The 15081-nt window shown below is 38.7% G+C and overlaps 2 protein-coding genes across 3 annotated transcripts; one reads left to right on the forward strand and one right to left on the reverse strand.

Annotated features, from left to right (window-relative positions):
• Positions 1–3100: 3100 nt before the first annotated feature.
• On the reverse strand, positions 3101–13391 carry rnf180a (ring finger protein 180a). 2 transcript variants are annotated; one of them, XM_008418336.2, is made up of 5 exons: positions 13305–13391; positions 10170–12493; positions 5740–5989; positions 3980–4105; positions 3101–3752 (listed from the first exon to the last, which is right to left on the reverse strand). In XM_008418336.2, exons 2-5 carry the CDS (start codon positions 11028–11030, stop codon positions 3547–3549), a joined length of 1443 nt encoding a protein of 480 aa, XP_008416558.1. In that variant the 5' UTR covers positions 11031–12493; positions 13305–13391; the 3' UTR covers positions 3101–3546. The 2 variants fall into 2 exon arrangements, with proteins under 2 accessions (XP_008416558.1, XP_017162418.1); XM_017306929.1 differs by lacking the exon at positions 13305–13391 and adding an exon at positions 12704–12791.
• On the forward strand, positions 12901–14864 carry htr1aa (5-hydroxytryptamine (serotonin) receptor 1A a). Its single transcript, XM_008418337.2, has one exon. The coding sequence runs from the start codon at positions 13170–13172 to the stop codon at positions 14448–14450; it is 1281 nt and encodes a 426-aa protein (XP_008416559.1). The 5' UTR covers positions 12901–13169; the 3' UTR covers positions 14451–14864.
• The last annotated feature ends 217 nt before the right edge of the window (positions 14865–15081 follow it).

The following is a 15081-nucleotide window of genomic DNA, read 5'->3' on the forward strand; positions in this document are numbered from 1 at the left end:
GAATTAATATAGCTGGATTGTACGTCAACAAAGTTTCTGCCCCAGAATAATAGATGCTTGTTCTTTACCCCACGGCTAGAAGCTTTGCTTCTCTGATAACACTCACACACAGCAGCAGAAGCAGCAACCACACACACGCGCAGACTATAGTGTTTTATCGCTGTGGATTTCATAGAATGAAACTAACAAATCCTCATACGTCAGCAACTATGTAGAACAATGATGAACAATGAGAGACCTGTAGTTAGCCCGCCCTGAGTCCTCATTAAATTTGCAATGGAGAGAAGTATTTTTCTGATCTCTTCTCACTTAAACGAACATGCATCTTTTTTAAGTTCAACACTATTCACACCTTAAAGTATATGTGACCAAAACCATTCACACATTGGCAGCATTAGGTGACACATTTGGATCCTCTAGTGACAATGACCCAAAAATGTTATTGAATGGAGGATATGGCACAGGGACTCTTTTGATCTTAATGCTCTTGAACAGTGTAACTGTTCTGACCATAAATTATGTGTCTGATGGTTTCAACCCATGTTTAGAACTGAATTCTTTGTGTGAGAATTGTGACGTCTTCTAGAAACCAGAGAGGTCCAGTTGCATCCAGTTTAAGCATGTAAGATTTTCAAGACATGGATGAAAAGCTGAAAAGCTAAACAACTAACTACTATTAGCCATTCAAGCAACTAAAAGATTCTGGAATTGTTTGAATTTAAATTGTGAACTATTTCAAACAGCAGTAATCAATCACTACGCTTTGTCCTATTGTGAACTCTGAGATCAGTATTTGTAAGACATTTTTCCAACCTTCAACTTGGAAATAATAATCTCTGAATAAAAACTGAGCAGACATTTAAAACATTCATTTAAAACCATTAGTGTTAAATAATGAACATGTGGGTGTTTTTGTTGTTTCTTTGATGTTCAAGCTTAAAACAGCAAACTCTATTTTATGATCAAAGTAGCCACACACAGAGCATTGCACCAAACATGGATAGTGGCTATATAGAAAATAAAACAATTATGTATGCTTTACATTAATGCATATATGTAAAAGTGATCAATATGGGTCAATTTCTTCTCTCACAGAAGGAAATAATCCTCTCAAACATTTGCTTCCTGTTAATGCATCTCAATTTGTTGCAGGCTTTCAGTGGTTGTCTGGTCCTTCTTGGAAAAACAACCAAACCGCAAAAAGAAGAACTTAAATGTCCTGAATCAATTAGGAACTACTTTCAGTGTACACAGTAGTGGCTTTTCTGGTAAGCAAGCACATCATATATTAGGCCAATGAGTACAATGCTTTCTCAAGTATGAGGCAACTGCAGTCATGAAGATAAATGTATTTGCATTAGTAACAAATACACAAAGATGTCTGTCTCTGTACTCCAAAACAGCCTGACAGCTTGCCATTTTATTATGATAAATTATAAATATACAGGCATAATTTATTAATTGACTAACAGACATCTGCTCATTTTAAACATTGCTCATACAGGTACTACCTTTTAAGTGTTTTATTAAAGAGGAGGACTCTGAAGAGCTTTTAACTCTAATGATGCATCATAGAAAGTCATTATGAAGCAACTTTACGTCATGGGTCAGAATTCCTTAATTTATTTAAAATTTAAATAGTAAATCTTCTTTAAATACAGTATGTTTTAATTTAAACTCCTTGAGAGGTCAGGTATTACTGCAAAGATTACATGCATGAATTCAGTCAAAATACAAGTAGAAAGTTAAACCTCTAAGCAGTCAAGATTTCCAGTTCACATATCTAATTTTACATCCTAAAATATACATTTGATGCAATTCTTTATTTATCAATAGCTTAACCCTTAACCCTACTCGTGTGCATACCTGCTGATAACGTATCGTGCATCTGTATCGTGTTCAACTGGTTTCAGAGAGAGCTCAACACTGATAGAATAAATAAACAATACATTTTCCAAATGAAATACTAACTCATTAGAATATATTTTTTGCATTTAAGTACAACCAGTTTACAGCAGCACTTAGTCCTTACAGCTGTTATTTTTGATGGTCTGGAACTAACAAAGGGAGGAATCTCTAACTATTGGTCTTCATGCAACCTCTGTAGATCATCCTAATACATCCTCTCTTTTGCTCTCAACTTTTCAGCTCAACCCACAGCTTTTCTAGGGTAGGAGACTAGAATGTTCATGAAAGAAGAGTGATTATACTTCAAGTGAAAAAGTTTGGCATTTACTAAAACATATTTCATAAAACTATCCGAATAAAGTCACCTAATGAACAAAATAAATTTTATTTTTGTTTTAAAAGTCTTTGTATTTCAAGTAGTCTATAATCTCATGTCTTCTAACCTGCTTTCCAAAGCATTGGCATTAGATGTCTCTCCATCTTTGTACACCTTTTCTCCTTTTTTAAAATTTTGGTTGTATCAAACCACAGCAAATATATTTTGTATAAGATTTCCAGCTGCATTTAGCCAACTCAGCATGTTTAGGTTCATAATGGTAGGACTATTTTTTTCCAGACATCAGTCCCAACAACTGGTTGGCATGGTGAAATTGTCTCATGGTTGTTATTTGAAAGTTTAGGTATAATCTTTGTTGTAGTTCTGCAATGATAAGTTTTAATTTATTTTTTACCCCATTCGGATACTGAATTATTGATTACTAATTAAATGTTTTAAGAACTCTTGGACTCAAAAAATAAAAGCATTATTTCTGCTTTCTATAAAAATTGAAGGAGTGATAATACCTAAGGTAACTCTGATTTAGATAAAACGATTTCTTAATATACTGTATTTTTTCTTCACTGAATATATGTTCAGTTTAGATTTTTTCTTAATCCTTGTGTCTATAAATGGGGTCCAACCGACCCCACACACGTAAAACTTGCATCATTTGCCTCAGTCCTCTACGTTTGCCTCAGTCCTCGCACGCACAAGGGTTAATTTTGCACTGTGAAAACATGCTGCTACATTAAAAGGTAAACATAATTAAAGATGTCAATGAATACGGACAGTGCTGCATGTTATAGGACTGTCCCTCCTATCCCTCAGGCCTCCAAAATACAATAAAAGAACAAAAAAACAAAACTTTGGTAATTAACAAAAAACTTTCCTTTATTAGGTTTTACATACGGACAAAATATTTATGTTGCATTTTTAAGGTATTTCATAATTGAAATCAATGTTTAGTTTTGAGCAACTACAACCACCAATTTGGTCTAAACAATAACTGAATCAGGTCAAAAATAAACACTGCAGCCTGAATGATTTATTAACTTGGCTTTGCTTCCCTGTGTGTGGGTCAGATGAAGTCAGAAAACAGGACATTTAAGTTCAAAATGTCTCATCTACACAATTTGCTCTTTTTAAGTTATTATTTTTGCACCTACTTGAAGTTCAGTCATTGGCTTCTCGCTAAAATTGATTGCTCAGGTCTTCCTCCTTCCAAAATACATTTGATGCGTCTTTAAATAATAACCTTCTCCTCTTCAGTCTTCAACGTACTGCATTTCTATGTCGTTCTGTCACAGTTGGCAAGATTGTCAAAAGGAAGGAAAGAATAAATAGCAAAGGAAGCAGAATATGAAAAATCCAATAACCCAGTTGACTGAGTAGATGTAGATTATGACCATGTCCATGTCGAAACGCCAGCCTCTAGAGTCATCCTCGAAGTCGATGGTGTCGAGTGGGAATCCTCCTCCATGGGGGAACTGGCGTCTCACACTTGGGGTTGACTGCCTTTGGAAACCTTATTTATGAAACAAAATTTGTGTAAGCTTATTGTAAAACACTACCAATGTGAGTTACATGACTGGATCCAGTAAAAATATACACCTACTTTAGTAAGTATTTTTTAATCATTTATGCCAGTTAAGTTTTCGACATTTGATTCCATATGTGAAAGTTGTTGGCATTTTCCAAATTATTACTAAAAGGTAGTTAGACAAATGAAAAAAAAAAAAAGAAGAAGCTTGCCTCGAAAGATGCGGAAGAGCTTCCTGCAGCTTGGGAGAGGCCACTTTGAGCAAGGTGCTCTCTGAAAGTTTTGCTTTCTGGAAAGGTATTCCTTGGGGAAGAATGTTTTTGCTGTTTGGTTCAGCTCTAAAAAAAAAACAAAAAAACACAATAATGATATAAAAAGTGATCATCTTACAAACAGCTTCATTTCTTTGTAGTCTGATTTGTGTACCATGTTGGAAAGAAACATATTTAGCCTCACTGGCCTCGTTGTGACCTTGACTTAAACAATCAACACAATCTCAAGTCCTTTTCATCTTTTCAATTACAAGAGCTCTTGTTTCTGCAGTGCTAGCAGCCATCCTGTCCTGTCCATGCTGCTCATACTTTGTATCCAAAAGTAGGCCAGTCTGAATCATGAAGTTCATTACTTATTCATATTTTTGTCAGAGTCATATCATATAGGATGAAATATTTATTTAGTTCACATGAAACTTCATCTAATTCATTGGTCACCGAGCAGGATACACACAGTGCCTTGGAATAGTGTGTGTACCCCTAACCTTTACATAAATCACAGAAAATACATTGAAATCACAAATGCAAATTAATTTTAGCGTGATTTTATGTGATAGAGCAGCACAAGATAGAGCATAGAGCAAATAAAATATAAAAATGAAGCATGCATATCTTTTCAAAGCCTTTTACCCTAATAACAGGAGTTGTTGTCATCAAGCTCTAATGTCCTGCAGGTTTTAGATTCATTCATTTTCCAACACAGCTGATTCAAATTATTGAATTACCTCTTTTTCAGCATGCCATTAAGTTTGGCAAAGGCCTGGTAGCAAACCATTCATTTGATTCAGGTGTGTTAGAGCAGGCTTGCATTTAAAGACATTGAGGACTAGGGTTGGAGACATCAGTCTTATATCCTTAAACAAAATCATATTACCCTCAGAAGTCACTTAATGAGTAAATAACCCATGAATTTCACTATGTAGTGTCATGCAAAAGTATTGAATCATTATGATGTTTAAAGAACATAACCAATTGGTCAGGAATAAAGACGACTTATAAAGAAACCATATTAGTTGATATGTGAACTACCCATAAGTTCACAAATCATTGTGACTTGAACTGGAGAGATTCATTAAGAAATATTGGTAAAAACTTCAGAGTGTATATTAGCAATGATAGTGGGTATAAAGTCTTACATTCCGGATTTTTATTTTCCCAAAAAATAAAAACAAAAGAAAAAACGGTTAACAGTTTTTGATAATTTTCCTTTCACTTCACAGTTATGTATTGTTCCGAGTTTGTCTATTAGACAAAATAATAAGTATGAATAGCATGAAATTAATGTATATTAAAATATTACAGCATAGTACAAAAAAAAATCCTGATACATCTGTTTTCGCTCTGTCACAGGGGTTATTTTCCTACCAAACAGGAACACCACTTCTTATATCTGGAGTGGATCAAATGAAAGTGTTTGGATTGTGTTTGATTTTGTCCTCTCGGCCTCTGTGACTCATCTGGCGTGAGCTGAACAAAAGGTCCACCCTGCTCCCTGCAGGACATGTGCAGCTGGGCCCCCTGAACAATCAGTAGCTCAGAGATCTAATCTGTATAACTAACAGCAAACAAACCACTAAAAATTCAGTCACAACATATTTAATGCCGTATTTCGATCGCGTTACTTTTGATGCACAGGTAATTTAAATAATGCTTACAAATCTTATTGCTTTAAACATAGATGTTTTTGACTACTGACTCACCCTTTTGGAAGAAGACATGAGTGATGATGGTTCTGCAGAGAGGGCAGGGGGTGTGGGTGGGGTTGTTCTTTGCAAGTGTCCTCAGACATGGCTCGCAGAAGATGTGGTTGCATGGGTGACACATGTAAGGACTGAAGTACACATCCAAGCACACGGCACAGATGAAACCTTCTTTGTCTCTCATGCTCAGAGTTTCTTCATCCTCAGTGCTGCTGCAGCTGCTGGTGGTAGTGGGGGTCTCTGCTGAACTCTGGAAGAAAAGGAGACGGTAAAAAAAATGTATGTTTCTTGATAATTAAGTCAGTATCCCATGATATGTACGCAAATATCTTTTTTATGTGTGAAAGCAAATTTGCTGCTATTGTGAATTTCAGAATTGAGCATGTAGTGCATATAGTTTTCACGTTGTGTCCTGCTTTTTATGCATGGAAATGAAATACCAATATTAACAGAAAATATACATTACTACATTTTATAATAAATTACTGCAGTTTTTTTTTTTTTTTTGACTGAACTATTTTTACCTCATATTTAAAGCAACATGGTCACAGCATACAGTAACCCAGACATTGATCCTTCAAGCATCTCTTTGAGATTCTTCTAATCTTCAGGTCCAGGCAAGGAATTTAGTGGGCTTTTATTGAAAACCATTCAAAGTTTGAAATATTTCAACTCTGCCATGTAGAGCAGTTTCTTACCACAAAATAAAAATACATTCTCTCTAATTATGACATAAAGTGAGTTATTACTGTTGAAATCACTTCAAAGTTAGATTATTGCAATGATCTTTATTTTGACATTCACTCTTAGTTGCATTGTCCAAATTTGGAGCCACAATTCCAACTGAACTTGGGAAAGGAGACAGAAAATTTTACTTCACAGCTTCTTCTGGCATAGAGAATTAATTTTGAAATGATTTTGTTTTCTGAACTTAGTCCCCTACTTGGAATTACTTGTAGCAAATATGTAACTCCAAACACACAAGATATTCCCTCTACAAGACAATATTACACCAGTTGGTGATAAATATTTCTCCATATTTTGCCAACCGCTTGTGAAAGTCTTTCTCTCTTTATCACCCTTTTTGATGAGTGTTAACCTTCTTTGCCATATAATAATATGTGTGAGTAGAGATGTGTTTAGGAGTTAGTTCAAGGAGCTAAACTATCTCTTTATCTGCATTTTATTACATCTTATTGTGAAGTACACATTTTTGTGGGAGAGAATTATTTGATATAAATACTGGCTTTTATTTGAACTTGGTTTATAGAAAACAGAAAAAAAATATGCTGGAATGATATCTAATTCCAGAATAAACCATACAATTTAAATTAATCAATCCATAATTATATCACTTATATAATTCCTTGTAATAGTATTCAAACATCTTGAAAATCAAGGGAAACTTCAGACTCGTCAGAAGTAAAGAAAGAGCTGCGAGAAGGAATCTGTTGTTGAAAGAAAGCCATGAAAAGTTCCATTATACATTTAGACAATGACAATGACATTAAACTTAGAACCAGAGCTGCAGGGTGATGGTTCAAATAAAAGCATGTCGATGTGTTAGAATGGCCAAGTTAAATCACAGACAAATGGAGTCTTGACAAAAGTTCAGTCTGGAAGACTCTCTAGTTGCACCTGCCTCATCAATCAGCGCCTCCCTCTCTGCAACCTGGACCTATCAGCGCCGATCCAAGCCTCGCTCCAGCCAATCATCGTTTGGGCTCCAGTTCAAAATGACCTTCACCCATGGCATCCTCTGCTCACCAGCTGCGATCAACACACCTCTGCCCCATCTCCACCTTCCACTCCCGGCTCTCAGGCCTCATCCTCCTCCAACCACCGCCACCAGTACAGGTCCCGGGGGGGGGTCTATGCTGCATCAGGAATGTTCATCGAGCTCTTCAAAGTCCAGCTCGACGTCCCCGGCCGGGGCCTGAACGCCAAAGGACTTTGTTTATTTTCATGTTCATTTTGTCATTAAACTCTTTTAATCGCTTTCTTTCTCCGTTTGAGTCTCTCCAGATTGAAATATACAATTGAGAATCTATGACTTTAAAATGATGTTCACAGATGCTCCCCGTCCATTTTCAATGAGATTCATCTATTTTGCAAAGAGGAATAGTCACAACATTTCTATATCTAGATCTGCAAAGCTGATAGTGGCATAACCCATAACACTTGCAGCTGTAATTGCTGCAAGACTTTGTTATGGAATTAATTTGCCTAGAGGCTGAATATTTACAATATACAACCACATTGTGTTTAGTGTTTTAATAAAAAAAAAAAAAAACAACTAAATTTTGTCATTGCCCCTGAGTCCACACTGAATCTACCATTTCCAAATCCCAGCTAGACCTCGTGTAAAGAGATTTACCTCGGCCTCCACCTCTTGCACAAAGATGTGTCAGTTGCAGACCCATGGGAGATGTGCCTTGAGCTTCAATGTTAAGAAAGCCTAAGGGTGTTTCCACAGTAATTACTGCTTTCTCACCCAGGGGGAGCTCCCGGGACTTCCTCCTAGCAGCAACTCTGCCTCTCAAGGTGTGTCATTAACACCGAAAGAGGACGCTGAGCATACACAACTCTTAAGTAATCACGGACACTGAGGTTCTTCCCTGGCAACACAGGATGTATGACACCGTAGCGTTTTGTTGGCTACAGCTGGTTCATAATCAAATGAAACAGATATCTGATTACATTTATCTCAACTAATAAAACAAATTCCTGAACAAATAAATCCTAGGAATCAGATCAAATTATTAATTAAGGGATATGATAGTGATATGCTTCCTCTATAGCAAAACCCACAGTTCAGGTAGAAAAAGTAGAAAAACAAACTTCCAGGTATTTTACTGGGATTTATGTAACATAATATAAAGTAGTGGATACTTCCAAGTATTTAGTATTTAGTCATGGCAGAATGTTTGAAATAAAACATTGCACTTCTCTTATCAGCACTAAAGCCTAAAGTTGACTTTTTTGGGGGGTAACAAACATTGCATGGGTCAGCTATGAAACAAAGAGTTTATGGAAAAGGCCAATATGACAACTTCACCACGCTTTTCACTGTAATACACGGTGAAGGATGTGTGATGCTGTAGACCTGTATCTTTTGCAAAGAACCCGAGGAACCTCATGAAAGTTAACGGAATAATTCACAGTTTTTTCTAAATCAGGTCATTTTCATTTAAAAAACTGAAAAGCTTCTTTCAAAACAATCTACTTTCCTAAACCTATATTCTATATGACACCTGTACTGAGCTGCATGGATAAGAACAAAAGAGATGACTTGACGGTCTAGAAGAAGAATCTAAGATTGTTCCAACCTTGTGAAATGTTACAGGAAAAGCTGAAGTGCCAGTTAAAAAAATGTGCTGGGAAATTAGTATTAAAAGGAAGGATCTCAATAAATGTGACTATGTTGAGTTTTGTACAAAAAAAGCTTCTTACCACTAAAGCATGCATTTTTTATATAAGTTATTCAGCCACTAATATACCAGATTAATCTCTTCTAGGTCTCTTGTTTTTAAATCATCCTCACCTTGGGTGCCAAACCATCTGAAACAATATCATTATATGTCATCTATTAATTATGTGACAGGTATTGCAAGTTTCTCAACTCCACCAATCATGTTAGTCTTCACTGCAACAACAGTTAGAATAATTTTAGTCTGGCAGCGTGACTACAGATCAGCAGCAACCAATCAAAACTGAACCAGCTCTTTTGTCTGGCCAGGTTTGAAGGGCTCTCTGCCTGAGCCTCATCATGAAGCTAATTCAGACGTAACCCCACTTTAAACCACGCAAACACAATGGCTATTGAAATGAGCTAGGTGCAGACAGAGCCGTCAAGTGTTGGGAGTCTGGCTGAATTGAACTTACACAGTCACACACACGGACACACATGTGAAGCCCTAAATATAAACACAGTGGAAAGGAGGGAAGCACAGAAGTTAAAATTTCTATCTTGTGCTACAAATGCCCACGCAGATGTTGCTTTGTTTTGGTCATAGGCTTTCATCCTGCATGCACACACATTCAACTGGCTCTGTAGAGCAATCTGGAATGCCTTAATAAAGATTTCAGCATAATGTGTTAACGTTTGCTTTGTCAACAATATGTAATTTAACAATTCTTCCAATTTTGAAGTCATAACATTGGCGATATTCCTATGTCCTCACTGGTCAGTGTGTCTGGCCCATGAAAACTGATGCAAACTTCTTGTAACCTCCTATTTTCAGGTGGAACAAGTACTAAATTAATTATGTTGGGTGAATGTAACATCACATGGATAGCAATAGAGAAGAAATTGATTTGAATTGGATAAAAAACAAATTTTATTCATTTTTAGAGCATAAAATGTATGAACTCACAGTGAGAACATTTAATAAAAGCAGTATGATTGCTGTAACCACAGTGAGATTTACCTGTGTGCTCTCCGGCTGCTGACTTGGTCTCCATCTCTCCCACCTCCTCTGCCTCCTTCTCAGACTTTCAATCCTGTTCTTCTCTCTTTTACTCATCCTCCTCTCTCCTGAAGCGATGCAAGGTGGTGTCTCTGTGGAGTACATGGCTCGACCCGTCACTTCGATCACGCCACAGCCTTCTTCTTCAGTGGCGTCCTTGTTCTCATCCTCCTCTTCTTCATCTGCTGACTCTGAGATTTGCGTCTGATTCGAATGGTATTGTGACGGTCGCCCTGTTCTCACTTCTGCCCAGAATGGATCTAAATCTCTGGATAAAGGGTCTTGTGATGACGGATGAGTAAATCGGCTTTGAACAGCAGGCCGCCCAGATCTTAAATTGGTAGTTGTAGTTTGGGTGAAGCTGATAGCTTGCGATCTAGAACTTTTATGTTGTCTTTCTGAATGATTTGATGGTTCCCCAGCTTCAAAAATGGTTTTTAACTGCATATCAGAGTTACTGCTGGAAAAGCATTCAGAGGTCCCTCTCCCTGGTTCATCTTGGACTTGATCTGCACATGCTGTTTCCATCCTTCTAGACAGTTCTTGACCTCTGTCCTTACCTCTGAAGCGTCTCTCCTCATCCCTTTCTTGGTTTCTGTCCCCTCTTCTGCCTTGTTTGTCTTCAGGACAGGTTTTTCTGCGTGCCTTTCTTCCGGACAGGGCAGGTTTTGCCAGATGCTGTCCAGCTTGATCTGCATCACTCAGACAAGATGTCGTCGGCTTCATCCGCTGATTGTGACCCTCATTGCTGCCATTTCCTTCACTCGGGTCTTCATTCTCATTTCCTCCGTTTCTGCTAGCTCCCATGCGGGAGCTCATCATGGACTTAAAAACCCGTCCGTATTCAGCAGATCACATTGGATGGAACTTCAACCAACTAAGCAGCTTTTACCCTCTTTCACTCATCACTTACTCTTCCTACTGCTTCCCATTTCTCCTACACGTACTTTCAAGCATTTTATTTAAGAGAAACAGAGTGTTCCAGCTCGGGGCAGATGAGCGGTGCAGCTCTCTGGTCTGGCCTGTCCTACCCCACCGAGCCCCCTGGGGCATTCCACACTGTTGACAAAGACAAAGTCCTCATGCTGAGCCCCATTACAATAGCTGCTCTGTTCGCAGCCTCACTATAGTGCTGTTCAACCTATAGAAAACTCACCATTATGGACCAACAGGACTGACAAAAATGAGGTGAAAAAGCCAGAGGCACATTTTGTCTAATGGTAAATAGCACTGCATCAGCTTTTCACTCACTATTTGATACAGTGACTTGCTAAAGTATTCACAACCATGGAATTTATTTTAGTCACATTACAACTACAAATTTCAAAGTAACATCATTATTATTATTAGTGGATGTATTATTATTGTATGTCATAGACCATCAAACAGTAGCTTGTGATAGATAAGTGGACGGAAAATCGTTTTTACAATTTTTACAAATAATCTCTTAAGAGTGGCATGTATATGTATTCCAAACTTTGAATCAATACTTTTCAAAACCAGCTTTTGTGGTATTATTTTTTGCATCATAGTAGTTTGACTGTGGTGGAGATATTTCTGTAGCGCTGGAAAGAACTTTGAAACAAATCAATTCATTCTAGCTCTGGCTGTATGCTTTATGGTGAACATCTTCCTCAGGATTAAGTATTCTGCATCTGTTTTCTTCACGGCTTGACTTCTTTTTACCTCCATCCAACCTTATTGTCAGAAAGCTTCTTCTTACCATGATGCTGCCACCACTATATCCAGAGGGGATCATGTGTTCAGGCTGAAGTGTCAGTTTTCCTAATTGGGACAATTCATCTTGACTTATTGTGCTACAAACAAATCCTATTTTAATTTCTCCAATATTATTTCCCTGACCTGCGAAATGGTCTTCATGATGTATTTTGCTCCTATTCCATGTTTCCGTTTTCTCACACTTTACAGTTATTCACTACTCTGTGTTGATCTGTCACACACAATCTTGATCAAATACAGAAACAAATCTAATGTTCTGTGGGTTTATTTTGGAAGTAAAAATCACTCTGAACATAAAATTCAGCTTGCAGAAGCAGCAAAAACATTCCGACTAAATAAATAAATAAAAAAAGAAGCAGCCTATCCTCTCCATCGAGAGCCCAATCATTCCCCCCAAAATGAAAATGTCCGAAGAACAGTCGGTGCAAGATAAAAAGTGAACAGCAGATGGCAGCATCGTTCCTGTCTGGCCTTTAGCAGGAGCTGTTCTTGGTCCTGAACTACAGTTTCCACTATCTGCGCACGTTGAATTTGCACTTCTTGTCCTTTGGAAGCATTTTGACAAAAAAAAAAAAAAAAAAACATTAGTTTCAATTTAATTAAATAATAGGTTATGGCAAAAATAAGATACTTCCGGATAAGGTTGATTGTAGTTCACAAGCAAGTGAGTTTTTAAGGGCTAGTCCTGTTAATAATAATAATAATAATAATAATAATAATAATAATAATAATAATAATAAAGGTTAAAATAAAACCTAAGGAAACGACAGCGTGTCCTTCTTCTGTCAGTAGCGAAAAGTGAAGCATTTGGGAAGCGCAGCAGCAGAAAACTCCAGGGTGAACTCCTCCCGGTCTGACGTACGTAGAGCAGTTGGTATAAATGAATTCACGGACTCACCAAGCTCAGATTATTCGCAGCACCAGTGCACACCTGGCTGTTCACGCGCACACACACACACACACGCACGCACGCAGACACAAACACACGGGCTGACCCCAACAAACACATAAACACGCGCGCACACATGCACACCCTCATGCATACCCACAAACACCGCGTCATGCGTCCTGAGAGCGACAGCAGGAACTCCGATGGACACCATAAAACACACGGCAGCAGCAGCTGCAGCAGCAGTGTAAGCAGCTGACTGCCTTCTGGGGTTTTTTTACGCTTACACATCACCAGCTGCAGTAGAAAAGTTGCGCTCTGAGTTCGACGACATGGATTTTCTAACGAGCAGCAACGCCAGCAATGCCACCGGCGGTTACCCCGAAGGGATGGACGTGGTCGCCGACTGGATCGGGGGTAACAACACCACGGAGTCTAGGTTTCAACCCGATCTGGTGCTTGCTTACCAGATAATCACCTCTCTGCTCCTGGGGGCCCTCATCCTCTGCTCCATATTTGGCAACGCGTGCGTTGTGGCAGCCATCGCCCTGGAGAGATCTCTCCAAAATGTGGCAAACTATTTGATTGGATCTTTGGCCGTTACAGACCTGATGGTGTCGGTGTTGGTTTTACCTATGGCAGCCCTCTACCAGGTTCTAAATAAGTGGACTTTGGGGCAGGAGATCTGTGACTTGTTCATCTCCCTGGATGTGTTGTGCTGCACATCCTCCATCCTGCATCTGTGCGCAATCGCCTTGGACAGGTATTGGGCCATAACAGACCCCATTGATTATGTAAATAAACGAACACCAAAACGAGCTGCGCTCCTGATTTCCGCAACTTGGCTGATCGGATTCTCCATCTCCATCCCACCCATGTTAGGATGGAGGAGCGCCGAGGACAGGGCGAACCCAGACGCATGCATGATCAGCCAGGATCCAGGCTACACCATCTACTCCACCTTCGGGGCTTTTTACATCCCCCTCATCCTCATGCTAGTCTTGTACGGCAGAATATTCAGAGCCGCTCGGTTTCGGATTCGAAAAACGGTGAAGAAAACCGAGACGGCGAAAGTTTCGGACAAGTGTTTGGCCGTGTCTCCGGCAATCTTCCACAAGAAAAGCAACGGGGAGACGCGCGGCAAAGGCTGGAGGCGCTGCGACGAGTTCAAATCCAGCTCCCCGTGCGTAAACGGCGCTGTGAAGCACGGAGAGGAGGGCGAGTCGCTGGAGATTATAGAAGTTATCAGCAACTCCAAGACGCACCTACCTCTGCCTAACACCCCTCAGTCCTCCTCTCATGGTTATGAGAACATGAACGAGAGGAACTCGGGAGCAAAGAGAAAGCTTGCGCTCTCCAGGGAACGCAAAACGGTGAAGACGTTGGGGATCATCATGGGAACATTCATTGTGTGCTGGCTGCCGTTTTTCATTGTGGCGCTAGTTCTGCCTTTCTGCGCGGAGAGCTGCTACATGCCCGACTGGCTGGGTGCCGTTATCAACTGGCTTGGCTACTCAAACTCCCTCCTTAACCCCATAATATATGCCTATTTTAACAAAGACTTTCAAAGTGCATTCAAGAAGATCATAAAGTGCAAATTCCACAGACCATGAGCGCAAAAATGTGATTTTTTTTCCCCCCTATAAAATTAAGCGCAGAAGCAAGAGAAATGTTAACAAACTGTGCAAAGCAGCAAAAAAAAAAAAAAAAAAAGATTATAAAAGAAAAAAACTCACAGACTTTTTATTCAGGGACAGAATAATATGTTTTAGGAGGATTGTGTATTTATAAAAAAAATAGCAGAAAACAAGGCTGAGACATACCTTTTCAATGTACAAGCATATTTCTTCAGTGTTGTAGCTATGTAGCCCCCCACATGCGACGACAACCATTGTTGTATTGTCAAGCAGAACATGTCTTGTGCTGATTCAATGCATTTTGATCATGAGGCACAAGGGGCTTCCATCTTCACGCAACAAGCTTTGTAGCACTGAATCAAATAAAAGCAATTAGTTTGTCATTAAGAACTCCTGAGTCCATTTTATGTCCAGTGGCGCAGCAAGGGATATGAAGAAACCTCTACAATTTTGTTTCCACACCAAACAATCACATATGCTGAATATTATTTACAATAGTGAGTTTAAAATTGAAATGAATGGTGCTTCAGCTATTTTATTTTATTTTTTTACATTTTCTTATTTCTAAGTTATTTATGCATTTTATTTTTATTGTATTTTGCAAAGA

The sequence above is a fragment of the Poecilia reticulata genome, linkage group LG9 (assembly GCF_000633615.1).
Source record: "Poecilia reticulata strain Guanapo linkage group LG9, Guppy_female_1.0+MT, whole genome shotgun sequence".
Lineage (NCBI taxonomy): Eukaryota > Metazoa > Chordata > Actinopteri > Cyprinodontiformes > Poeciliidae > Poecilia > Poecilia reticulata.